The sequence below is a fragment of the Barbatula barbatula genome (assembly GCF_947034865.1).
Source record: "Barbatula barbatula genome assembly, chromosome: 2".
Classification (NCBI taxonomy): Eukaryota; Metazoa; Chordata; class Actinopteri; order Cypriniformes; family Nemacheilidae; genus Barbatula; species Barbatula barbatula.
The window spans coordinates 2,216,673-2,242,905 of record NC_136767.1 but is presented as its reverse complement, the minus strand read 5'-3'; the positions used below and the strand labels follow the sequence as shown (position 1 = coordinate 2,242,905).

At 39.9% G+C, this 26,233-nt stretch overlaps 4 protein-coding genes across 6 annotated transcripts in view; 2 read left to right on the top strand and 2 right to left on the bottom strand.

Moving 5' to 3' along the window:
• Positions 1-6,508, top strand: part of serinc5 (serine incorporator 5) — a 14,019-nt gene extending 7,511 nt beyond the window's left edge. Inside the window, exons 6-13 of the mRNA XM_079476720.1 lie at positions 4-85; positions 1,880-2,091; positions 2,519-2,611; positions 2,868-2,991; positions 3,773-3,842; positions 3,922-3,958; positions 4,096-4,240; positions 4,347-6,508. Coding sequence (XP_079332846.1) covers positions 4-85; positions 1,880-2,091; positions 2,519-2,611; positions 2,868-2,991; positions 3,773-3,842; positions 3,922-3,958; positions 4,096-4,240; positions 4,347-4,491 — 908 coding nt within the window. The 3' untranslated portion in view covers positions 4,492-6,508. The remainder of the gene's footprint in view (positions 1-3; positions 86-1,879; positions 2,092-2,518; positions 2,612-2,867; positions 2,992-3,772; positions 3,843-3,921; positions 3,959-4,095; positions 4,241-4,346) is intronic.
• thbs4a (thrombospondin 4a) lies at positions 6,477-16,989 on the bottom strand. Its single transcript, XM_079476708.1, has 21 exons — positions 16,774-16,989; positions 15,999-16,196; positions 15,679-15,926; positions 15,409-15,556; positions 15,254-15,336; positions 14,357-14,405; positions 14,070-14,245; positions 13,447-13,584; positions 13,286-13,360; positions 13,006-13,185; positions 12,814-12,918; positions 12,602-12,709; positions 10,363-10,522; positions 9,568-9,686; positions 9,391-9,443; positions 9,130-9,311; positions 8,803-9,030; positions 8,421-8,617; positions 7,465-7,637; positions 7,234-7,373; positions 6,477-7,033 (listed from the first exon to the last, which is right to left on the bottom strand). Exons 1-21 carry the CDS (start codon positions 16,850-16,852, stop codon positions 6,981-6,983), a joined length of 2,892 nt encoding a protein of 963 aa, XP_079332834.1. The 5' UTR covers positions 16,853-16,989; the 3' UTR covers positions 6,477-6,980.
• Positions 16,990-18,568: 1,579 nt separating this feature from the next.
• kmt5ab (lysine methyltransferase 5Ab) lies at positions 18,569-21,952 on the top strand. Of its 2 annotated transcripts, XM_079487132.1 has the most exons (9): positions 18,663-18,775; positions 18,893-18,987; positions 19,128-19,248; positions 20,101-20,254; positions 20,340-20,430; positions 20,511-20,570; positions 20,730-20,920; positions 21,169-21,218; positions 21,292-21,904. In XM_079487132.1, the coding sequence occupies exons 1-9, from the start codon at positions 18,766-18,768 to the stop codon at positions 21,303-21,305; spliced, it is 786 nt and encodes a 261-aa protein (XP_079343258.1). In that variant the 5' UTR covers positions 18,663-18,765; the 3' UTR covers positions 21,306-21,904. The 2 variants fall into 2 exon arrangements, with proteins under 2 accessions (XP_079343257.1, XP_079343258.1); XM_079487131.1 differs by having other exon boundaries at positions 18,569-18,775; positions 21,169-21,952.
• On the bottom strand, positions 21,408-25,924 carry rilpl2 (Rab interacting lysosomal protein-like 2). Of its 2 annotated transcripts, none has more exons than XM_079487150.1 (4): positions 24,814-25,924; positions 22,932-23,083; positions 22,733-22,852; positions 21,408-22,553 (listed from the first exon to the last, which is right to left on the bottom strand). In XM_079487150.1, exons 1-4 carry the CDS (start codon positions 25,111-25,113, stop codon positions 22,532-22,534), a joined length of 594 nt encoding a protein of 197 aa, XP_079343276.1. In that variant the 5' UTR covers positions 25,114-25,924; the 3' UTR covers positions 21,408-22,531. The 2 variants fall into 2 exon arrangements, with proteins under 2 accessions (XP_079343276.1, XP_079343275.1); XM_079487149.1 differs by having other exon boundaries at positions 21,416-22,553; positions 22,932-23,080; positions 24,814-25,236.
• Positions 25,925-26,233: the final 309 nt, after the last annotated feature.

The following is a 26,233-nucleotide window of genomic DNA, read 5'->3' as shown; positions in this document are numbered from 1 at the left end:
ATGTGGGGGCCAGTGGTGGGTTTTTCTTCATCCTCATCCAGCTGATGCTTCTCGTCCAGTTTGCTCACAGATGGAATCAGAACTGGTGAGCTCAATCACAGCGCTTTCAAAAGAGATTTTTCTCTGTCTTCCCTTTATTCGTTTACCAAGTGGAAAACATATTAGGCTTTTGGAGTACATCTCCAATACTTTCCATCATCGTGTCCAACTCTTCCCTGGTAACTCAAACCCGCGCAACTGGAAATCATTAGGTCCGGGAAGGGAGACTTTCCTATAACCTGGCTGCCTCTAATTTCCACTGTCAGAGACGTTACACGGTTGCCAGGCAGGGTGGTCTGAACATTCTGCTGCTAGAACAAAAACTTTTAAATACCAAGTTGGGAACGTTGCATGTGCAGCTTATTTTAGAAGTCGGCACTGTGGTTGGTCATGTGATGTTCCAATCACGTGAACACTTGGAATTATAACTAAGAAAACATTTCCCACAACCACCACTTTTAACAACAGGTTTCATACCAGTAAAATAGTTTTTACGTTCTCGTTCCAAGAATCAAAGCGCTTTATTGTCAGTAGAAGTCGTGTCAGACATGAAACATTTCAGATAAAGGTCTGTGTCAAACCGAAAGAGAAAAGCAAATGTTCTTGATGTCTTGAGCAGAGCGCTTCGCTCTCCGGGGTGCGTGTTCATAAATAATGTGTGGCTTGCTGGATGGGTACTCCTTTGTGCCGTTGACATTATAGGGAGGAGGAAAGCAAATGAGAAAGCGACTCTTGGCCGGTCTCCAGTCTTTGGACAGGAAGCTAATGAGCTAGACGTGCATCACAGGTTCCTCCCTGCTGTCTGTAAACATGCAGAAACCACAGCGCAAAGGGGTACAAACGTCTGAAGGGGAATTTCACGACACCTAAAAAGCTTTCGTTTACCATGTACAAAACCAGAGAGAATCTGTGTGAGAATAGACTGCTAGTGAAAGTTTAGTTTTTCAGGTTAACATTTCCATTTTGTTTTTCATGACAGCGTGTGCTTAATATAGACTCCACAGTATTGCGCAAAACCTGTTGATTGATTTATTCCAGCATTATTTGAGAGCGTTCCAACAGAGGTTTTTTTTAACAAACTCAAGGAAATCTGACCTTTTGTACCACTGTGAATGCGCTCAGTATTGCATAGTTGCATTTTCAAGTAGTGACCTAAAATTAATGCAGGATCTCTAATATATTGTACATTTTATCATCACAAAATTGTCTTTGTTTTCTGTATTTAGGAATGCTTGAACCGTCCATCTTTTTTCAGGTTAAATTACGTTTTAAATCCCGAATAGTCGATGTAATGGAACATGACCTCACTGTTTGTGTGTGTGTGTATTTGTATCTATGATTTACGCAGACACTTGTGCGCTTGTACACCACATCTCATAACAAAGGTGTTTTTATTATTTAGTTTTCTGCGATGGTTAGGTCATTACGTTTGTGGAGAGTCCTCGTAACCGTGTGTGTGTGTGTTGACACTGGAGGGTTGCCCAGTCGAGGAAAATCTCTGATTATTATCTTCTAGAGATATGATGCATTACTAAATAAATAGGTCTGGAAAACATCTGGATTTATTTGTTTATGTATGTCGACTTATTGCTGTTAATCATGATCACTATTTTGTTATTATTGATCTGTTAAGCATGCGATGGTTGTCTTTTAAATATTCTTTAACATAGAGTAACAAGAAAACAAAACATGCTTCGTTGAGAACACAACAAATGTCACTGAGGTCAACAAGGGGTGGATCAAATGGCGCAAAGGCTTCATGATGATCCTCAAAGGTCTGAGGTGTCTTTCTTGAAATGCTTCCGTCTTGTTAAACCGTCTTCTTTGTGTCTGTCCACAGGAGCTCAGGGGTCAAGTATAATAAAATCTGGTACGCAGCTCTAGCTCTGGTCACACTGGTGCTGTTCTCCGTAGCGGTGGGAGCCATGGTCTTTATGATCATGTACTACACGCATGCCGAGGCCTGCTTCCTCAACAAACTCTTCCTGGGAGTCAACGGCGGCCTGTGCTTCGTCGTCTCCATGCTTGCCATCTCGCCCTGCATTCAGACATGTGAGTTTACAGAGTTGATGTTCTTTCTTTAGTGGCCGACTTTTGAAGCAGATGTTTGTTTGATGTTTGAAGACAAACAACAGCGTATATTCATAGTGCCTGGGAGGCTTTCCCATGTGTGAACCAGTCTAACATTTAAGAAATGTATTATATATTTTAGGTCGGCTGTTAGGAATTGTTTTTATTTTGGTAGAATGCTTTATTGCTATACAGAACACTGTATTTTAACCTTGCAGTCGTACTACTAAACTTTTCCCCTGACTAATTTTATTTCAATTTATCAAGCAATTTCTTACAATGTTGCAATGGTTTAAAGCAGCTGAAAAAATGGAACGAGACCCTGTTTGCTCTTTGTCAACTGAAAATCTTTACATCTGTACTGTGCTGTGTACCAATAAATCTGACGTTTACTCTGTTTCACACACAGTCCAGCCCACCTCAGGACTTCTGCAGCCTGCGGTCATCAGCGTCTATGTCATGTATCTCACCTTCTCAGCTCTAGCCAGTAAACCCATAGAGAGTGAGTTATGAGTACTCTCTCTCTCTCTCTCTCTCTCTCTCTCTCTCTCTCTCTCTCTCTCTTACACTTGGTGTCTTCCCCTTTCTGTCATGCTGTGTTCTGGGTGTGTCTCTAAATGTGTGGCATGTGGTTATATTAGATAATGTGTTGAGAGCTTCCTTCCTTCTTACTTAAGAGGTCACATGAGATTTTGAATGCGTTATGCACGGTTCTTTCACACAGCCTTATTAAAACACTCTCTCTTTCTTTCTCATAGCTGTGCAGGAAAACGGGAATAATGTCACGGTGTGCGTCTTTCCCTTCAAAACGGGGGCGAGTGACACCAACATAGTGACGGGTGTCGGCACGGTCATAATGTTCGGCTGCATTCTGTACTCTTGGTATGAGCAATGAAACTTTCAGTATTTTTTGGACTGTTAGACACGCCGTAATAGACCATTGAGCAAAAAAGAACGTTCTGTTACCCGCATGTCAAAAACATTTGTGGAACGCAAAAGGAGACGTATCCAAACTGCTGTTTCTAATACAACAGCACTGGAGGGTGATTCACACAGCCACGCTTAAAAAAACATAAACAATAACTATAAAAAGACCCGTAAAAAATCAGCACGCACTGTATTTCAAGTCTTTTCGATTCAAAGAATGGCTTTATGTGAGGAACAGACTGAGATTTAAGCCTGTGTTCATGGTGGAAAGAAAATCATACCGGTTTGAACTGACATGAGCATGAACGCTCATTTTTGGGTGAACTGTTCCTTTAAATAAGTGCAGATATTCTTGGCCTGGGCGCAGATCCACATAACTTGTTATTGAAATGGGTGATCCCAAAAGAAAACCCTCAGGCGAGGTAAACATGTAATTTACTGGGTTTGACAAAATGTTCATTTAGGTTTAAAAGCAGGTTGTCTGGTAGTGAAGATTAGAAGCTCATAGAGTAGAGAGATCACATGTGTTTCGCATTAAGTGCAGTCTGAATCGAGTCTTTTAAAAACTTTCCGTTCCACCAAAGGCCATATTTACAGACGCGTGAGTCACTGTCATGTACGGTAATGATTCATAATGAAAGTCAAATGATTTTTGCCACGTTTTCATGATGCCATGAAGCTTTGAAGCAGACAAAATGTGTCTAGCTATTAAAATCTGCTTCATCTTTCCCTACAGTTTGACCTCCACCACCAAGAGGAGCTCAGCGGCATTGCGAGTTTACACGAACGACATGCCAGAAAATGAGGTGAAGACATGCTGGGTTTTAGTTTACGCAATATTTTGTTAAGGCAGATGACCAGACGTCTATCTTTTCCTTTTTTCAGAGAGCACGCTGCTGCTTCTGTTGCGTGGATGATACAGGTGAGACTGTTAAACATGACTGCTATGAATAAGCAAGAATTGGAGGCTCTGGGACATTTGTAAAAGGCTAAATGGCGCCTCCTGGTGGCCCGATGGTCGTCACTGCAGGTTGCTAAATGCAAGCTTTCTCTCTCCAGAGGACTATGATGATGAGAAGACAGCAGGAGGGCAGAACGTGATGTATGACGAGAGAGAAGGAACCGTCTACAGCTACTGGTACTTCCATTTCGTCTTCTTCCTCGGCTCGCTCTACGTCATGATGACCGTAACCAACTGGTTTCAGTAAGTTTGTCTTTCATCTCTCTATGCAAGTGGACTGCTGGGTGTTGGTTATGTCTTCCCACACCGAACAGTATGTATAACAGGACACTTTCCCATCTTTCTGCAGTTATGACAATGCAAGGATCGAGCAGCTGTTTAACGGGAGCTGGTCTGTCTTCTGGATCAAGATGGCATCCTGTTGGGTCTGTCTTTTCCTCTACATGTGGACGCTGATAGCTCCCATGCTCTTCCCAAAGAGATTTCTAGCCTAGACATCCTCCACACGTAATCACTATCACCAGTGTCCAACTACTGTGTGTGTTAGAGAAAGAGTTTTAGTTTTGTACTTTGATAATGCAAGTTTATATGTTATGAATTTTCAGCGTTCAAAAGGTCACAGTTTAACAGAGAGCTGTTACAGGAATCACTTGATATGTTACGTTAAACGCAGGCTCATCTTTCTTTACTCGTTGTAACATGAAGGGAAATCAACGAACACGTCGCTCAGGCGCACGCTTCACCTGTAAGTGTCTTGCTTCTTATGCTGCGTTCACACCAAACGGGAATGAAGGGATTTGCACGAGTAAATAACATACAATTCAATGCAAAGATGCGAACGCAACGCTTCGCATTGGTGTGAACACAGCATTACGCGCTTTTCTTTTGGTAGCTGAAGGATTCTATGCAAATCAACAAACCATCTGGGATTGTCATTCAAGAGTTTTTCCGGCTCTCTGGAAGTATTTTTTAAATGATTTACAGTGTGTTTCATTATTCCGAAGTTTTAAGAAAACACCCACGACTACATTTTACCGATGGAAATACAGCTAGGTGATGTCAATGTGTAGGACTAGTGGCATACGTGCACATTAAAAAAATGAAATGGTCCAAAGAAACATTCCTTATATCACAGAATGGAAAGGTATGTATACTGCAGCCATGTCCGTCAGCAGAATCCAGTGTTCACGGTGGATTCATTGGATATACGTGCGCATGAGGTCTTGTTACTGTACTTGCACCATCTCAGCCTCTTAGTAAAACCACACCAAAATGCAGACAGTATTTCCAGATGAATCTGCTGCATTCCTACTGTAAATCATCATTTTATTGTTACTATTTAAAGGTTGCTTAAGGCCTTAGGTGAACTTTGTTTTCCTATAAAACTGCACCTAACACCGTGACAAAGGTTTTAATTATAATGGGTTCTAATGCATTCTATTGTCTCTTGTCGCATCACGCCACGTCCCGTGAAGACATGGTGTTATACTATCAAGCATACCAGTTGGCATAAAAGAACCCATTTTTATCATCATTTGTACCTCAAAGCATCGTTCGTGTACAGCGGCTAGTTCATCTTTCAGTCAGAGGTTTTCATTGACATAAATGCATGTCTATATTTCCTGTATTAATTATTGATCAATATAAGGTCTTTGTTTGTGGTGTTACATTGATTCAGGCACTGCCTGTATTTTAGACGTGATAAAGCATTCTTGATGCTCCACGGTGTATTGCGAAGTGGCATTGTAGTCTAGAAAAGACACAAATCTAGAACTGGAATCGTTTGTTATTTTACGGTTATTTTCTGTGTAGCAGTAGTTGCAGAGTGATGCGTTATTGACCAAACTAGAGACGAACCAAATTCATCTTGTTTACTTTCATTCATTTATCAGACGAAGTGGACTTTTAACGTTTTGTCTACGGAGCAAAGAACAAGCAGCCATCAGCGTGAATCTGTTTGTGTCTATGAAGTAAATAACTTCTCTCAAATACCTGCTCATTTTACAGACGAAATTGGCTTTGTTTGTAACAATCGATTAACAGAAGGTAACGGATTGCCTTAAACACTACTGCTATAAATGTACATACTGTTTTATCAAAACATTTATTTGCTTTTTAAGTTTGTTCTTTTCCTCTATTATTACCTGTGAATACTTTGGTGCTTGTTTTTATCCGTGTATGTGGGTTTGACTTTTCCTCATGCTGCTTTTATTTACAAATATATTCTGACCGTAAACGCTTCATTGAGTTGAAATACATGCTTTATTGTATATAGTCCATGCTAAGGATAGTCGAGCTGATACCGTTACCACTGTTACTGTTCCCTAATCACGCATGAAGATGTCATTCTTCCAAAAATATGTACGTTTACAAAATGTTCTTTCCGCGTTTGTGTCATGATTTTTATTTTATATTCATTATGAATTTAAATGTAGTCATATGAGGCTACGGATTCAATGTTCTTTTTAGTGTTTTTATTGATATCGCAGGTTCTTTCAATAAAAAGACAAATGGATAAAACTGTGTTTTTGTGCAAGAACACCAGAGTTTAATGTGAAGTGCGTCAAACGTATGCGCGCTGCCTCGCCCATCTTCTATTAAAAATATGGTCCCACCCCCAAACTCAAGCCATTGGTTAAGAGGTTTTATGTCAGATTGAGCAAATGACACGCTTGACCTTTGTTAAAGTGCATTGAAAAGATACAGGACTACTCTCTGTCTAAATCACTCTTTTGGTTTGTACATTCTTTATCGGATAAAACATATTTATTCTGTTATTGTAAATGAATGCAAAATCCTAAAGCTATTTTCTATTCATTTAGCCCTACAGTAAATACAGCATAACTCTTTCAATTATAATTGTAGAGAATGCAGGAGTCAGGAAATGGTCCAGGTTTTATGTGCGATCAGAGACGTCTGCTGCTTGTGTTGTTTACACATTTCTATAAATGCCTTTAAAAGCTTTTCTGTTTTTCTTCTGTCTTTATTCTGTCAACTGCTTGGCTCTGTACTCCGTATAGTCTTCAGTTATTGTCTCTGGAAATGCCAGAAGACATACATTAGTAAATATAATATGCACAGAAACGCTTTCATAAGAAAAAGTCCACCCAACAATGTCATTTCAAACATCTATGACTTAATCTAAACAACTTTCGGTGCATGAGAAAGATAATTTTGGATAGAGAATAATGAAAAATAAATATTTTACTGATCCTTTAGTAATGTCCGATACTCACCGTTACAGCGATATCTTAAATTTGACCAGATAATGTTCTCCTGTGAGAAGCAGAAGACCCCCAGACGGCCGCCTCTCATGTTGGTGTCTATAATGACTCCAGAGTCTGCCACCAGATCTGTGCCTTCATAGAACTTCACTCTGTGTCAAAAGAAAGCCAAACCATATAACATCACTTCTGTTTCATCAAATATAACGTCTCCAGTATTGGGAAGCTCTTTAGATGGCAAACCTCATGTATCCCACTTGAGGCCTGTGCTTCAGATTCCAGCGGTAGGACACCTTGTCCTTCCAGCCCACGTTACGGGGGTCTTTCCACAGCAAGCGCACCTGGTCGTTTGTGTCTCCGGTGTGCCAAAGAGAATTCCTCAGGAACTCCCCAGGGCCCGTTTTAGATTTAACAGCCTACCAATGGACAATATATATTTAGTTTGCTATCAAGCTAAGTAGCAAAGAGGTTTACCAAAGGTTTATAGTGTTAATACTTTTCAATGAGTTAGCTCACAAAAATGTCTGGAATACTTCTAACATCTGAATGTGCAAACTTAACCTTTAAATAATTCAGACATCAAAGGCAAAATGTGGCATCAGATTATAACAATGTACATGTACGTTGAAAACCAGTGGATCCAGGGGGGCCGCAGATTGTGTGGTATTTTCCGAATGATAGAAATCTATCATACATTTTATGGAATCAAACATCAGAAAAATAAGACCACGAGCCAAAAGAACTGATGTTCAAGAATTGTATAGCTAAATATGTTTTTGGTATAATTAAAATGTTAAAAGTTCAAGATTATAAATCTTTATTTGGCGCTGCATTTTAGACAAAGGGGGCCTTGCAACAAAATGTTTGAGAACCACTGCATTAAACCGTACTCCATATCTTTTGCCTCTCTATTGCCATCTCTGTTTAAAATATTAAATAGCAGGTAACTTTTTCAACTTTATTAGAATGACGTCAAATGGAGATTTCCTGCGAAATCGTTCACAACATTGGAGTAAAGTGAGTTTTTTTTATCTCGCTCATAACTTTGTATATTTGTAACCACAAAACGTTACGGATTGCACCTTTAAGTACTTCAGCACATTGCATAGTTCAGCTAAAGCTGCAATTATAAGATTGTTGTGGTTTCAGTGGAGCTGCTGTATGATGATGATAAAAGCACACGTTAAACTATCAGAGACCTTGAGCTGAATGCCAGGCTCGGCCACGGCTCTGAAGGGCACCGCCTGCCAGTACGTCTGCTCTGTCTGCTTCCACATCACCACATAGAAACTGGAGGAATCCTGGTAACCGAAGATGAAGCCTGCGTAGTCGTCATCGGTCAATGTGTTCACGTGGAAGGTGCCTTCAAAGTCGACACCGCTGAAAGCTGTGTATCCTGTGTGTATTTTAATAAAGTAATAATAGTAACCACTCTTAACACTTCACGTTCTTATGGCTTAGGCCAAGGCTTTCCGAAATTCAGAGAAAGCTCAAAGGCTCCCCATATTTCAATTAATGTTAAAATGATTATATATCTAACTATTTGAAATGATTAACATTTAGTCAAACCAGCAAACTTACCAACAGCTAGTCCAGGGTCACTGTTCATGGTCTGGACAATCTCCATACCCTGATTCAGAACAACCCAGTTGGGGTCAATCTGAGCCTCGCCCTCGGGATCCAGAACCACAGTCTGATAAGCTCTGAAGTCTGTGAGAGTGATCTCTGCGTTCTCAGGACAGGTGTCGATCGTGTCAATCACGTGATCTTTGTCGAAGTCTCCGGCGCAGACATCCCCCACCCCATCCTCTGTAACAGGGGAAAAGACCATTTTTCAACCATACTATGTGTATCAGCTTGTGTACTTCATCCTAGAACAGCACATCAGGAAGGACGTGCGAGCCGTACCGTTTTCATCCTTCTGATCTGCATTAGGCACCAGTCTGCAGTTGTCTTGATCATCCAAGATGGCGTCGTCGTCATCGTCATCGTCGCACTCGTCTCCGCGTCCGTCCTTATCGGTGTCCAGCTGGGAGCTGTTGATGATGGTGGGGCAATTGTCTTTGGTGTCCTGTGTTCCGTCTCCATCACTGGAACGCAGACGGGAGTTGATTCTCCAAAACTTGTTTTATATTGGAAAAAAGTTCAAAAGCAACCTTCGCTCTGTACCTGTCGATGTTTGTGTCGCATGTGTCACCCACAAGATCATGGTCAGCATCAGACTTATTAAGAAGAAGGACAAGGTGAAACAAACCATTCAGATGTGCACTGACTGTGACAACTATACAGGTATTGTAAATCATGTATCATTTACTCCATGGAAGGAAATGAGGACGTTTTTGGCACCTGGTTGGGGTTTGCAACCTCAGGGCAGCTGTCACATGCGTCACCAACACCATCATTATCTCTGTCCTTCTGGTCTGGGTTTGGAACCCTCTGACAGTTATCCAGAATGTTCTTTAATCCTAATGAAGGAAACAGAAAGCGCATGTAGAAACTGAAGCATCAGACAAATATTTACAGTGGACTGTTGTCTAAAATGTCACCGAGTGGAGCAAAAGCCATCATTTGAAAGGTACCGAGGTACCAATACAGTCATGGCTTTGTGTAGCGATGGCGTGATTGCTTCACAAGGTGGCAATGTTTTGGAAAGAGGCCTGTGGAATAGTTTCCACTCGTGAGCAGCTCCTGGCCGGAGCTCTCAGTGGAAATGTGGTTGTTCAAAGGAGACATAAGCAAACGTTAAAATACCAAGTCAAGTGGATTTCTGCCGTGATGAGCGTAAATGTCAAACGCTGCCTGCACTCGCTGTTTAGACTGGAATAAATAATCGGCCATCCGAAATTACATAATCAGCTTGGTTCCTGTTAATACCGCTATAGGTCACGTCACTCTGCATGACATGAGCTTTCTAAAGCCGCCTCTAATTTCAGTTCTATAAACATCTTCTGTTTCACCCCATTAAATTGAGCTGAACGCAGGAAAATCTGGATTTAAAAACACATGCCTGTCAGCCAAGGGAAATATTTCAACACATCTCCCTCTCTCTGCTACTGAAAAATGTCCATTGCGACACCACAGCCAGATGACACGCAAAATACTAGCAGAGAGATCTTTGACAACATCTAATGATTCTTTTACCATCTCCGTCTATGTCATCATCGCAGGCGTCTCCCAGTCCGTCCTTATCTGTGTCGTGCTGGTCTGGATTCTCTATGAGCAGGCAGTTATCACAAGCATCGCCATGCCGATCTTTGTCGCTGTTCTTCTGGTCTATGTTGGGTGTCAACCAGCAATTGTCCTATACGGATAAATATATACTGTATATCACTGTATGTAACTTTACAAGCTTGATCAAATGTGAATAAAGCTGTTCAAATGTGTTACACATTTTTGGCATCTTAGCTGAAATTAATACATTTTAATACTTTAAAACATTAAATACATTTTAAGCCTTTGAAAAGGTAACAGGGTTGACAGTTTCATAGTTGAATTTGAAAAGTCACAAATGCTAATGCTTCTACAAAGATCCATTTTTCAATTATACATTTCTTACTATGTAAATCAATCATGGCAACAGTCTTGATATTTTAGGGCAAAAAAAGTACCTCTGCAGAGTGGGTTTCCCTTTCGCCGTTTCTGAGCGTTCCACGATAAAAGAAAACGGTTTCACGTGTTTACATGACCTTACATTTTATCAGCTTATTAATCATAATCAGAGTAAGACTGTGCATGTAAACGCACTCTATGTTATGATCAATAACAGACGGCAACTTTTGCTTTGTATTAATACAGACCTTTTCTATAGATATATGTTTAGGTCAACCCTCTTAGTAGTTTTAATTCATAGCTGAAGGTAACTTTAGCTGTCTTACTACAGACCATTTTCTATAGATATATAGACTGGGTCAACCATGTTAATTATTATAATCAGTAGCAATGCCAACTTTTGCTTTGTATTAATACAGACCCTTTTCTATAGATATATGTTTAGGTCAATCCTGTCACTAGTTTCATCGAAAGTGAAAGGCAACTCGCTGTGTAACTACAGACTACTTTTTTTCTATACATAATTATATATATATATATATATACAGTCAGGTCCATAAATATTGGGACATCGACACAATTCTAATCTTTTTGGCTCTATACACCACCACAATGGATTTGACTTTTAGCTTTAATTTGAGGGTATTTACATCCAAATCAGGTGAACGGTGTAGGAATTACAACAGTTTGTATATGTGCCTCCCACTTTTTAAGGGACCAAAAGTAATGGGACAGATTAACAATCATAAATCAAACTTTCCCTTTTGAATACTTGGTTGCAAATCCTTTGCAGTCAAATACAGCCTGAAGTCTGGAACGCATAGACATCACCAGACACTGGGTTTCATCCCTGGTGATGCTCTGCCAGGCCTCTACTGCAACTGTTTTCAGTTCCTGCTTGTTCTTGGAGCATTTTCCCTTCAGTTTTGTCTTCAGCAAGTGAAATGCATGCTCAATCGGATTCAGGTCAGGTGATTGACTTAGCCATTGAATAACATTCCACTTATTTCCCTTAAAAAACTCTTTGGTTGCTTTCGCAGTATGGTCTCATCGGTCCATAGGATGTTGTTCCAGAACTGTGAAGACTTTTTTAGATGTTGTTTGGCAAACTCTAATCTGGCCTTCCTGTTTTTGAGACTCACCAATGGTTTACATCTTGTGGTAAACCCTCTGTATTTACTCTGGTGAAGTCTTCTCTTGATTGTTGACTTTGACACACATACACTTACCTCCTGAGAATGTTCTTGATCTGTCCAACTGTTGTGAAGGGTGTTTTCTTCACCAGGGAAATAATTCTTCGTTCATCCACCACAGTTGTTTTCCGTGGTCTTCCGGGTCTTTAGGAGTTGCTGAGCTCACCGGTGCGTTCTTTCTTTTTAAGGATGTTCCAAACAGTTGATTTGGTCACACCTAAAGCTTTTGCTATCTCTGTGATGGTTTTGTTTTTTCAGCCTAATGATGGCTTGCTTCACTGATAGTGACAGCTCTTTAGATGTCATATTGAGAGTTGACAGCAACAGTTTCCAAATGCAAATAGCACACATGAAAAGAACTCTGAACCTTTTATCTGCTCCTTGTAAATGGGAGAATGAGGGAATAACACACACCTGGCCATGGAACAGCTAAGCAGCCAATTGTCCCATTACTTTTGGTCCCTTAAAAAGTATACAAACTTATGTAATTCCCTCAAATTAAAGCTAAAAGTCTGCAGATAAAGCACATCTTGTTTGTTTCATTTCAAATCCATTGTGGTGGTGTATAGAGCCAAAAAGATTAGAATTGTGTCGATGTCCCAATATTTATGGACCTGACAGTATATACACATCTATACCTGTTCATTGATGATTCCATCACTGTCTGAGTCCTCATCACAGGCGTCTCCCTTCCCATCTCTGTCTACATCTTCTTGGCCCGAGTTGGGAACAAACATGCAGTTATCCTGAAAACAAAACATTTGGTGTAAAAATTCAGCACGAAATATCTTGACTACTTTCTAACCTCTCTCTACAACCTCTAACTCAAACACACAAGAGCACATATCACCTTCTTGCAGGTTGAGTCTCTGCATTGAAGTTTGGTGTCTGGATAGGCATCAATGTCTGTGTCCTTTCCACAGACGAAGCCGTTTCCTGCCCAACCAATGGCGCACTAAAATATGGAACAAACGAATCACATGCACTGCAACAAAATTAAATGGGTGACTCGTGCTCATTTAAATCAAGCCTGACGTCTCACCAGACAACTAATGCTGCCGTCTCTCTCCACCACACACTCTGCGTTGATGTCACAGGGATTCAGCTGCCCGTTTCCACACAGCCTTTCAGATATAGGAGCAGGGCCAGGTACATTTGTTTGGCAGCCGTTCATCTGGTCCCCCATGTATCCGCTCTTGCAGTTTCCACAGTGGAATGCACCCTACAAGAAAGCCATGCTACTCTTACTCTACTTGACTTTCATCTGGCCTTTTGAATTAGCATCGTGTTGGGTAATGACATGTAATATTGAGGAATCTTACCATTGTGTTATGGCAGTTTGAATTGGGTGTGCAACCGCCATTATCCACCTGACACTCATCCACATCATTACACATCTGATAAACAAAAATCCATCGTTCTAGGTGTTACTGTGATGAATACTATCAAAAATAGTCTATTGAATCCATTCTGTTTTACACACTTGTTTGTGGGACTGAGCGTAGTTAATGCCCACACCCTGGTGGTCTGGACCAGTGAAGCCTCGTGGACACTTTTCACATCTGAACCCCGGCGCGGTGTTAACGCACCGTACACCAGCAAAACACGGGTTGAACTGGCACTGCAAATCAAAACCTCAATAAAGAACTGAAGGTGTCACAACATTTCCATAAAACCACAGGAGAATCACGTTTAACCGTATCACGGGAGAGACCATTAAAACAGCAGAGGTGTAATAAAAGCTGAATTTAAAACATAAATCATTCCATGTTCCTGAATCTAAGTCTGAGCTGAGCTTGTTCGTGGAAAACAAGACAACTCTTCACAAGTGTTCCTGTTCTCTCATAATTGCCAAATGTGAGAGAATTAAACAGAGAATGACTGAACGGACACATGAACAACATGGACAAAGACAAAGTTATATAAGCAATACAACAGTGTTCCTGTAGCTCGACTGGTGGAGCGTTGCGATTAGAGGTCACGGGTTTGATTCCTAGGGAACACAAATACCAATAAAATGGACGAAGTTCCTCCTTTGGGTAATGGAGTCACTGTTTGGTTATATCAGTATAATAACAATAAAAGGGAAGCATTGTTAAGTCAAACCTCGTCTATATCATTACACTGGATTCCATCTCCAGTGTAGCCTTCAGGACAGGGTGCACACTTCACACCGTCTGCTGTTTCCTTACACATGCCCGGTTTGAAACAGACCCCCGGTCCACACTTGGAATCCCCGTCGTTTGGTTTTCCTGTGTTATTCTGTCCTGTTACTGAATTACCTGTTAACAGATTTTTGTCGGCTGAAATTCACGAAGCTCATTATTAAATGCATCTATTAATAGAACGTGTTTAGAATAATATTTGCGTGATAACAAGAATCTTATCCTTGCATTGAACACACTCCAAGATAGTCTTCCTCAGGTCTGCAGTCTCTTTGGTCTGTTTCGACAAAACATCGTTATGCTAAAGTTTTAAACAACTGAATGAGTCAAACAAAAAAGTTAAACATCATTTTTATCAAACTAATATCAGAATTTCTGGTTAGGGTGAGAATGAAAGTCACAGATGAGATCTCTTCAATATCTCAGTTTCTCCAAGACATCAATGAGATTCAATGGAAAGCCAATGGAAACTTTAGCTTAAAGTTATAGTTCAGCCTAAAATGAAATCCTGTGATAATTTATTCACCTTCTTTGACTTTATTTCTTCCGTAGAACACAAAGGAAGATGTTTTAAAGAAAGCCGGTAACCAAACAGCAGGTTTCTATTGTATGGACTTCTATTGTATGGACACCAAACCAATGCAAGTCAAAATATCGTCTTTTGTTTTCTGCGTAAGAAAGAAAGTCATCAGGCTTGAAATGACAAGAAGGTGAGTTAATGATGACAGAATTTTCATATTTAGCTGAACTATCCCTTTAAGTTTCTGGTTTCTCCCGATATTTCTCCCGAGAAAAAGAGTCTGAAATCTCACAAATGTCTCCATTAGAGTTTCAGTAGAGTCTCCAGTCAAGCCTGCAATGAAAAGTCAATATTTTTGAAGATTTTAATATGAACTCAAACATTTCCCACCAAATAAACCCAAACCCTGATTGTTTTACCTCTACAATCTACGTTGACCTTACACCTCCACACTCTTCACGTACTGTACTTGAACCATTGTCTTTATTCCTAAGCAACATCTCAGAGAAACATCTGAGACTAAGTTGATACACAACCGAGACATAAATCTGAGCCTAAGACATTTTTAAGGGTGTTTTCCATCCCAATTTAAAGTTCAACATCACCTGCCGGTCAACCTTCTCTTTTAGCTCCTGGATCATCCGCATTAACTCAAACATCGGACCGGCGTCCATCTTCGATGTTGTTCCTGCAGAAATCGAACATAATTGCTGCGATCGCCTGTTTAAGATTCTTGCATCAAGATTTTCGATAAACTCACCGAGCAGCTGTAGTGTTTCTTTCTGCTGTCCTCTGTGATCTCTGTATTCGATCTCCTCATTGCGCGAACTCTCAGGGCTGCAGTCCTGAAGCTCCACAACATTCTCAATAGACTCATCCAGCACGAGTTTCAGGTCCAACAGCTTGTCCTGTAACACAAGTGCATGAAGTTCCCAGATCTTCAACAAGCTAGCCTGAAAATGCCCAAATTCATCTAGACCATCTAAACCACTAAACTGTCAGAAGGAAAACGATATATCAGTGGGTTTACTTGAGATGATGTCTGCAGGGTCTTCAGTGTAACTCTCTTGGATCCCTGCGGTAAAGATTTGAAGGCTACGGGTACATCGTGCACTCTCTCCACCAGACTGCAGTCCACGTAGAGCGTCGTGGTGGGGGGACCCTGCTGCAGACCACCGAAGTGAAGCAGGATGTGGTGCTTCTGACCGTCCGCCAGTTGCACTTTGGAGAAAGTGCTCGTCCCTTGTTTTCCGTTGCTTTTCATGTATTTCAAAATGACTGTCAGGGATCAAGACATTTCGTGAGCACATGTCAATCTGGTTCTTTATTTGAAGCTTGGAGCAAACAAACCTTTGTTGAGTTTCCCCTGGACTGTGAAGTCAAAGTAGTCTGTGTTGTCGGCAGCGTTGAAGAAGCGGAAGATGCGCGCCGGAGCTCTATTCTGCAGCTGCAGGGTTGCCAGGATGAAAACGTTGTCCATGTTTTTTTCTCTTATTCCTCCTTGCAGAAGATCAGGGAGGCAATCCGGCGACACCAGAAGATCATAAACTGCCAAATGTACATGATGAACAGATTTAATACAGTTAAAACTCTCAATTAAGTGTTCCACAATGTTGGATACAGACGCTTTTGGAGTCATTTCTGTAACACATGATGTTGAAATAATGTGCATTTTCTGTTTTTCTCTGGAGCAGGAAACATATGAAAGTAAATAACATAATAAAAGTCAGTTTATTTGCAGTTGTAATACTGCACGCTGGAGTTTTTAACAGAGAATGACATTCATACCGTAAAGTCCTAGCGTGTGCATATTTTCCTTTTCATCACATTTTTATATTTTGGATGTTAACCAAACAACATTGGTCTCCATCGACCTCCATTGTATGGACACACACCACCTCTTAAGACATTTCTTAAAATATCTTCTTTTGTGTTTCACACAAAACATTTCGAGGGTTTGAATGACATCATTTTCAATGCCTATGCAATTTGAATATAAAAGAAAATAAAGAATACAAGTTGGACGCTATAACCCTAACATACATATCGAAAAATGATTGTTAGCTTTGTTTCAAAACGTATGCATTTATATTTTAATATGCGCTGACAAACAAGTCAGACTTACCGATTCCTTGTGCTTTAACCGTGACAGGAAGCAGTAAAATAACCTGTAAACTCAACACAGTCCTTATCCAAACACCCATTGTTGATCAATTGTGTATCACAAATCCAGCTGAAGTGTTTCGGTGTCGTTCCAGAACAAATCCTTCTGACGCCTGATTCTTTCTCCTGGACCTGACTGAAGCCCTGCAGACGAATGAGTCGCAGACCGGAGCTCGCTTGATTTATGCTCCTCAGATGTCTTTTATATTAAAGGTGTTACCAAGCACCTCCTCCAGAACGCTTCTGTTCTTTTACAGTAAATGACCACATTAATAAAAGCTTGTCAGATTTAGGGCACAACCCAAAGCTTTTTTTAAAGAAAGGTGGTCTTGGTTGTTGATGGTAAATTATATAATGGTATGATTACTTTGGGTTTGACTCAATTCTCCTGTCCATTTGATGTGTTCCAGTAAATATTCCATCTGAAATAATCAAATTAAACCAATGCGCTTGAAAAGACTAAATGATTTACTTTTTATTACTTAAAGTTGAACTTAATTGAGTTAAATTGTCAACATCTTTAGACCAGAGTTAAAAGATTTGGTTTGACAGTTCAAGTATGATGACAGATGAGTTATGGAAAATCAATTCAGGTTTTCTTAAGCTTCTGAATGAAACCACATTAACTCTATCAGGCCAGGACCACATTTTTTTACGCTCAGAACCACTATACACTTGTGCACAGGTAGGATTTCATGTATTTTTGCCAGGATGGAACTGAACCTTGTTGGAGCTGAAGGAAGAGCCGGACTGGAACAAAAAATGACTTCAGCTGGTATTTCGTTTCATGGATTCTTTTTTATTTCTGAAACATGTCTCAAAAGGGCAATTCACATATTAATATATTTTTATAATGTAAGTTTTGAATTATGGTTGCCTTTGTTCACAATGAGAGTGAATACAGATCATATATGTAGCACTGACTGTGTAAGAAATAAAGTTTATCTCCCTCAGGAAAAGCAGATGTGTCTTTTCAATTCAACTTTCACAATTTGCATTGTTCCAAAGCAGCTTTACAGGGGAAAAACGAAAAACCCAAGAAAGGGTAAAACACACTACATGTTGTTTTATATAAAAACCAATTATTCTAGTAAATAATATATGTCAGCATCTCCTGGTGGTTTATTTAGCATATTTTGCATTAAGTGAATGCTTGGCTGAAAAGATGTGCCTTTAATCAAGATTTAAATTGGGCGAGTGTGTCTGATCCTCAAATAATGTCATGAAGGCTTTTCCAGAGTTTAGGTGCTACGCATGAGAAAGCTCGACCTCCTTTGGTGGATTTAGTTATTCTAGGTATTATCAAAAGTCCTGAGTTTTGAGATCTTAGAGAGCGTGATGGGTTGTAGTGTGATAGAAGCTCTGTTAGGTAGGTAGGTGCTAAACCCTTTAAGGCTTTATAAGTGATTAAAAGAACTTTAAAGTCAATACGATACTTAATGTGTAGCCAGCAAAGGGTTGATAACATTGGGGTTATGTGATGGTATTTTCTGGACCTGGTTAGAAGTCTGGCAGCTGCGTTCTGAACTAACTGTAGTTTGTTTATTGATGATGCAGGACACACATTACAGTAGTCAAGTCTTGAGGTCACAAATGCATGAATAAGCTTCTCCGCGTCAGCAACACACAGAATATTTCGTAACTTGGCAACATTTCTTAGGTGGAAAAAGGCTGTTTTAACGAAAGACGGAGGGGAATGTATCATGAATAACAAGCCATCAAGTTTGTTTAAGACGTTATTTGAAATGAAAAACCAAAGAGACAGTGGATTACGCTCTGCGTCAGGACGCCACATGCTGCGGGGCGTGGTTTGTGACGCCTACCAATCGTTTGACCAATGAGCGACGAGGTGGATTTTTAAATCACAGGAAGTCTACACTGGGTTGTTTATCGCAGCACGCGCTAGTAAAACAGCGTCTCTTGACTCTTTTCGAGCGCGTTTCGGAAAACTAACATGGTTAAAGGTAAACACGTGTATTCACCAATGAAAAAAAAATAATGTAACGTGTGCATTTGTTCCGCTTCAGAGGCTGCACGAGCACAACGTCTGACAGATACGCTTTGTTTATTTTGCCCCTTAGGTAAAAGGAAAACGGCAATGTCTGCCAAACCGAAACCCGGGGACGCCAGTGTTAAAGACACAGAGGCAAAAGAAAATAAACACGGAAAACCTGCGGTGAGAGATGATATTCGCGATTATTCGCTTCTATGATGTCATACAGACATCGTCCTGCGCAGCGCCGCGCAGCTGCTTTATGATGGATTGATGTGACTTATGTTTTATTTAGCCTCAAACACAAAAATCTTCTCTTGCAGACGTGCCAGGGACAGACAACAATATCCGGCTGTCTAAATGTAAAGCAGGTCCGCTCTCCTCTCCAGAAAAGCCCTCTTCAAGAGAACAACACTACTGTGCCTTGTGACACCAATAAACAGGGTAAATAGATGCGTCTACAATGCTGTTAACACTTGATATGTGTTTTAAAGTGTGTCTTATGTAGCAGTGTTTCTGAACCAGGTGGCCGGGACCCGCCAGAAGGCATCACCGAACTTCTGAGAGGGCCCCGAAATGAATTTAGCGGACGCTTTTATCTTAAGCCACTTAGAAATGAGACCATTTGAATGGAAACGAGACAAAACGAGCATTACGGTACTCAAATATTGTTATGGACATTGGCGGCTCGCTCATCCTCCCACCACCGGTCCTCAAGTATTCTAATCTAAGTTATGGGAGTTCTGCGTTAGGAAAAACTGGGGAATATAAAGATTGCGTAAGCAGGCAGGTTTTTGTACATCCCAAAATCAATTATTAAAATGACATCCGAGAGATTTCCAGGCCGGCTCATAGACATCTTGGTTATAGTCAAGGTCAAGAAAATTAGTCCATCCGGTCAAAGTGACTCAATTGAATTGTTTTGAAGCGACGAGGAATACTTAATGATACCAAAATAATGACTTGAATAGATGTGTTCTCCTCTGTCTTGTCAGTGTATGGTGAGTGTTCACGAGCACTTCAACGCACTTTAACTGGTTTCTTGTGACATTGATTTACTCTTAGTTTTGTTTAGTGTGGTCTTGTCTCACTGATGTACTTCTGTAGCCATACAGTGGACATTATCCCATCCGGAATTTATCTGAATTAAAACCATTCGAAGGATCAAATATTGCTGATGCTGCAGATTTAACGAATTAGTTCACCTTCAAAATGAAAATTCTGTCTTCTTTACTTTTTTTACATTTCTACACTATGCTGACTGCTTTTATTTGATTTATGTTCATTTATATTAAGGTGCAAATGAGTTGAACACACCTAAACAGGAGAAACATAAGCTGATACAGATTCGTGAACCTAATGAACAGACGACTGTGCCCCGTGACTCTGGGACGAGGAAACAAACACAAGCTGGGCAAGGGCTTAACAGCAAAAAATCAAAAGGCAGAAAGTAAGTCGACTTAAGGAATCTGTGATAACAAATTTAACAAACTAACACGTTTATATTTTTGCCTTGTGTTCTGTTTTATTTTTAGAGTGAAAGGCAACGATTCTGAACAGAATCGGAAGGTCACAGATTTTTTCCCCATTAGACGAAGTTGCAGGAAAAGCAAAGCTGAGCTGAAGGTTTGTAGAATTTTTTATATTACCAAACCTATTTGCATTCATGTATTTCTTGTTTTTAATTGCATCTTGTATCTAAATAGTGTGAAGAACATCAGCACATTGAAGACCTTATCAAAAACAATGTGGAAGAGGGACTCAAGGTGAGACCTTGCCTTTACATGTATGCATTTGGCAGACGCTGGTATGCATTCAATTGACTTGAAGCCTTGACCTGAGTGTTGCTTGCAACGTGCTGATGTGTTTGACCCATAGAGACGATCTTTCTTAAAGTTTTGAGCAACTTCTGTTCATTCAATCAGGTGAAATATATTGAAGGAAAAGGACGAGGGGTTTTTGCGGACCGAGAGTTCCAGAGAGGCCAGTTTGTAGTGGAGTATCATGGGGAATTGATGGAGATTAAAGATGCCAAGGAGAAAGAATCTCAATATGCTCAAGACCCCACCACAGGCTGCTATATGTTTTATTTCCGCTACCTCGACAAAAGCTACTGGTGAGGGTCTTTTTCTATCCATTTTCCTATACCTACCGGTGTAAAGGTCTATTCAAACGACGAAAAATGTTTGGTGAATTTAACAATGTTAATCAATGATATCCATCCCCAAATGATATCCATCCTCTTTGTGAACGGACCTTAACACCATCGATTCTGGAATGGACTTTGAATTCACTTTAGAATTGAGAGAAACGTATTGGTCATGTAATGAAAATAAAGTGTAATCGTCTGTTTTTCTTTTTTAGTGTGGATGCTACTGAAGAATCCAGCCGTCTGGGACGACTGATCAACCACAGTAAGAATGGCAACCTTCAGCCCAAAATTCATGATATGAAGGGAGTACCTCATCTCATCTTCCTGGCATCCAGAGACCTCAAGGTAGACGAGGAGCTGCTGTACGATTATGGCGATCGCAGTAAAGAAGCCACTGCAGCTCATCCATGGCTCAAGCTTTAACTCTTTAGGACTGAAAGAACAAGGCAATAAGAGATTGTCATGTTGTTTTTCTGTAATTTGTGTATAGTTGATTTGACATGGTTGGTTTTAGTCCACTTTTACAAATGTATACATTTAAAATATAAAACCATAAAATGAACTCGACCCATTATCAATTCACTGACATCCAGAAGGTGTTTAATAGGGTATGATGATTGGAAGCTAAATGATAAATTAAGATTATTGCTTTTTATATAGATTTATGGAAAATAAATTTCAATATATATGAAATACTGAGATTTACAACCAAGCATAATAGGTCCGTTTTAATTGAATTGCTTGTATCTTTTAAGATATGCATTAAAGCACATGATAGCTACCAGTGTGTAAATGTGAATAAAATGTTTTGTTTTCTTATAGTAAACATTGATCGTTTTCACTTCATGAATTAACAACATAAAAAACCTTTTATGAACAAGCTTTTAAGAAATAGCTCAATAAAAATATCTCATTTTCACAATGTTGGGGTATTAATACAGGGCAGGGAGTGGTAATGTGACAGACACACTGACTAGATGACATTTACATTTATGCATTCGGCCGACGCTTTCATCATTCTAGTAGGAACTGTGCATGGAAATGCAACTTTGAGCTTTAACAATCACCATATGATCACTTTATATACCATAAGTAGTTTTAGTGCATTTTGTTATCCGTCCAACAGCCTTTAAAGAAAAATACGATAAAATACTGAAATTAAACTTGGAATAAAAACCCCAACACAAACGACCATACGTGTGCATGTGAAATAATCATTCAAAAATATTATTATATTCTACTTGTGAGTTATCGTCCTAAATATGATCTATTACAATGTAAAAAATCAACTGACTGAGCATCCAGACAAACACTGTCGGTCATACAGCCTCACACAGCACTCCAACATGACAGCCGTCACACGTTGGAATCCTGTTCGACCAATAAGAAAGTATTTCAGAAAACGTGCATCTTTCATTGTTAGTGTCTTATTACAACCATAGTTTTCAAACTAAGGAACGAGATGATTGTTATTTTCTGTGCGTTGACATCACATGTAGTAGATGGTGCTGGTTTTACAGCACCTTTCTGATGGTACAAAACTGAACAGTCTTTTTGTGTAGAATTTGCAAATGATTATTTTTGTCGGAATGAGAATCTGAAAAACAGAAAAAAGAGCTGTCAAAATAATACATTCGATACTATTAAAGCATATATTTTTTAATTGTTAACACATTTATTCGATGTAACACTGCACCGGAACAGAGAAAACGTTTAGGGCATGGCTTCTTTTACACACACACACACACTTGATAGCATCAAGGCAATAACACTCACAGTTTCTGAATGGTGCTTTTCTCTTTGTTGCCCTCTGTGGTGATTGTTGGTGGGTGTTCTGATGGAGGAGGGGTCTCCAGATTTACCTCCACCATGTTCTGTTCTAAACCCAGGACCCCGCTGCAAGCCCAGATATCACTTTCATGAGTGTGTGCATGATGTACATCAATCGGGTGTGTTGTAAATATCACATGTTTACCTCTTGTAAAGTTGTAGTTCCTCCTGGGCCACCATCAACTGTGCTTTGAGTTGGTTCCTCTCTTGTAGAACTTCCTTTAACTCCTGCATGGTAAACCGCGGCCGATCGGGGTCCTTCAGGTCCACAATGAGCTTGTTTGGACCGATGGTCTGCTACAAAGAAAAAAAACAGTAGTTTGCATATGTCTGTAACAGGACTAACTTACTAAACAATAAATCTCTACTGAAGATTTTAGTACCACAGGAACAGCAGGATTGGGCTCCTGGAGACGATCTGAGGGGCCATTTAAAATAGATTCATGGCAACCACAACAGCGCATTCACATTCTGGCTAAATAACCATAGTTACTGGTCACCTTGCGAGTCATATTAAATCAGCAGGTCACAGTCAGAAGCATTAAGAATCTTTTTGTCATTTGAACTTTTTTTAAAGAAAATGTAATCCACACTCAGTTACCACAGTATTACTCTAGTAACAAGTACTAAACTAGCTATGGAAACTAGTATTTAATGCTTCCAGAGTCCAGACATCTTGGATTTCTCCCACATCAAACCCGGAAACAGAAGTCTGTAACGCCACTCGAGGTCAGACAACCCACCTCTGAGCTCGGGTCAGATTAACCCAGACCTCAGGGAGACATGCGCGACTTGTGGAAACGTAAAAACAAACTTTAATGCATTTCTACAGCATGCAGTAATATCGAACAAACTTTCTTTTGTAAGATTTTAATACATTTGTTGTGTTCTGGAATAATTGTATTGTGAATGTTGCCGCAGGAAGGCAGTAACAAACATATAGAGCGATGAAGAGCGTTGTGAAGAAATCAGTTAGTATCTGTCCCTGATAAAAAGAAAAGAGTATAATATACCAAAGCTGCTTTGATTTATTCATTTAAGCTGAAATCTAACCTGAATGACGACAATACATGATGAATAAACCTTTGCTCTCTAGATACCATGTGAGGTATCAAGTATTTGCGTAATAAACAAAGTTATGACATGCATCAGAAAAATAAATGGGTAGTCGACAAATAAATCATGTGACATAGCAAAATTAAGATAAACTCTTAATACTACATGAGATTATATATATATATACAAATGTGATTTATTCTCCATTGTCACTCTACTCGTTTTTCGTTACACCATCGGACAAATTTGCATATTAATATGTCAAATACTCACATTTTAATGAAAAAAGCTGATGGTTCATAATGGTATTTTAATGGAAAATGGAAATGTGCTATTTGCTATAATAGAAATAGAAACCCTCACAAAAATGCATGGTTACCACTATAAAACATAAGCTTTTCGCATTAAAACCATTACAAACTTCTTTTTTGTATTATTCCAAAAGGATTTAATGTTATTACCATTAAATTATAGTGTTTTTTCAGCATGGTTCTATAAGAACATCCTGTTTGTAGTGTGTTTCAGGGAATTATATATATATAATGATATATATAATTGCCGCGCAACCGAAGCGCCACCTAGTGGCTGTTCATCAAAACGCACCCGAGTTTCGCCTCTTGGTATCTAAACTCCTTGCTGATAAAGAGAATCGCTACGCTATCGACGTTAAAAGATTGTCGTGAATATTCTCCATTGCATTGTTTTCCTACGTACAACAACATTCAAATAATAAATACGTTTGGCGTTCTTTAAAGTGCGGTGACACGTGACTGATAGGAACGAAGTCGGAGCGGAGGTAGGACATTTAACTTGGATGTTCCCACCTCCGGTTTCGTCTCGAACTCTTCGTAGTAACACCATAGCAACCGCAAACTTCTTATGGCCTTCCATCAGAAACCGTAGTTTAACCATTGTATCTGTAGTTTGTACAAATCCTAACCAGAATCCGCACTTAGGTGGGACGAACTCACATGGTTGTTATGAGACTCCTCTGAGGCGACTCTGTCCAGCTCTCTCTTCAGGTTATCCCGCTCCATCCTCAGCTCCTCCAGTGACAGGTTATACTTGTTCACCATCATCTCAAACATCTCCAGCACCCGGACGATTTTAAACTGTAAATCCGAGAACTCCCGAGCGCCCGTGTTCACCTTCAACAGATCTCGGCCGATCACGTAAGAAATGTCGTACACGTCTTCAACTGTCAGATCCAGCGCGTCCTTCTCGAAAGCCTGCATGGGGGAACCGTCCTCCTGGCGGTCTGCCATTTTCATCTAAAACCATCTAATCCCTAGTTACAAAAATGCACAAGTTTTCCAGTAACTTCCTCTTTCCGAATGGAACTGACCGACTGTACTTCAGGGTTTGAGTGGCGTTCGAGCAGCCAATGGACGACTCGCTCCATGTAGTGCCAAAGACCCTTATCGAAAAGCCTCCGCACTTCCGACCATATTTGCACCGACGGCTATACAAGAGCAATAACTCACTACTATCTCGAAAATATCCGGCTTAGGTCACAATAAAACAACGTCATTCTGATCAACAATTAAGCATGACGTCAATATTTGTCTTATGCGCAAATTGCGTTTCTAGCTGTTTTTACTGGAAGGCGGGACTTACTTCGCTAGGGCGTCGGCGTACTTTCCCGTTCATTGTGACACCACATGACTGTCTTGGTAATACCAACAGTCTTTGACAAAAGTATTTAAAATAGTGTTGTGCGACAATAATACGTAGAAATAGTATGTTTTCTGAACAGCTGAATTAAATATTATACACAGTTTACTTTTACTGCTGAAACTGTACGAGTAATATCGTAGTTCGGTATGCTTGACACGGTCAGGTGAAATCATGCTTACATCACGAGGGCGGTTGTCCCTGTAAACAGCCCACTAACAATTGAAACCATTGCGTTCAATAATGGAATAGAATATATCTTTACATTGTTAAATACATGTGCAACAAGGGTACAGTTAAGCGAAACGTGACAAATTAATTTAGCCATGTCATACTTTAGTAGGCTATAGACTGTTTCAAAACGACAACATAAACAAACGTTACTGCGCATGCGCGCGTTTGTGGACTGCCCATAACTTCCGGTATTCGCAATTAATAGTTTTTTCCAATCAAAGAACGGAAAGAACGGACTTGTGTTCTCGCGGAGACCGATCTCGGGGCTCAAGCAAGGGGAAGACAATCTCACATAACAGTGTTTCCGCTGTATCCGTTCTGCCATCGCTTGTTTGTTAATTACATTTGATATTTGTTGGAAATATACTCATCACAGAGTGTTTTGTATATTGTTTTGATGCAGTTATTAAACACACAGAATGTATGTTTAAGTTAATAGGTGCACCGTAATGGCAAAACTGGTCAACTCACAGCAGCTGAACC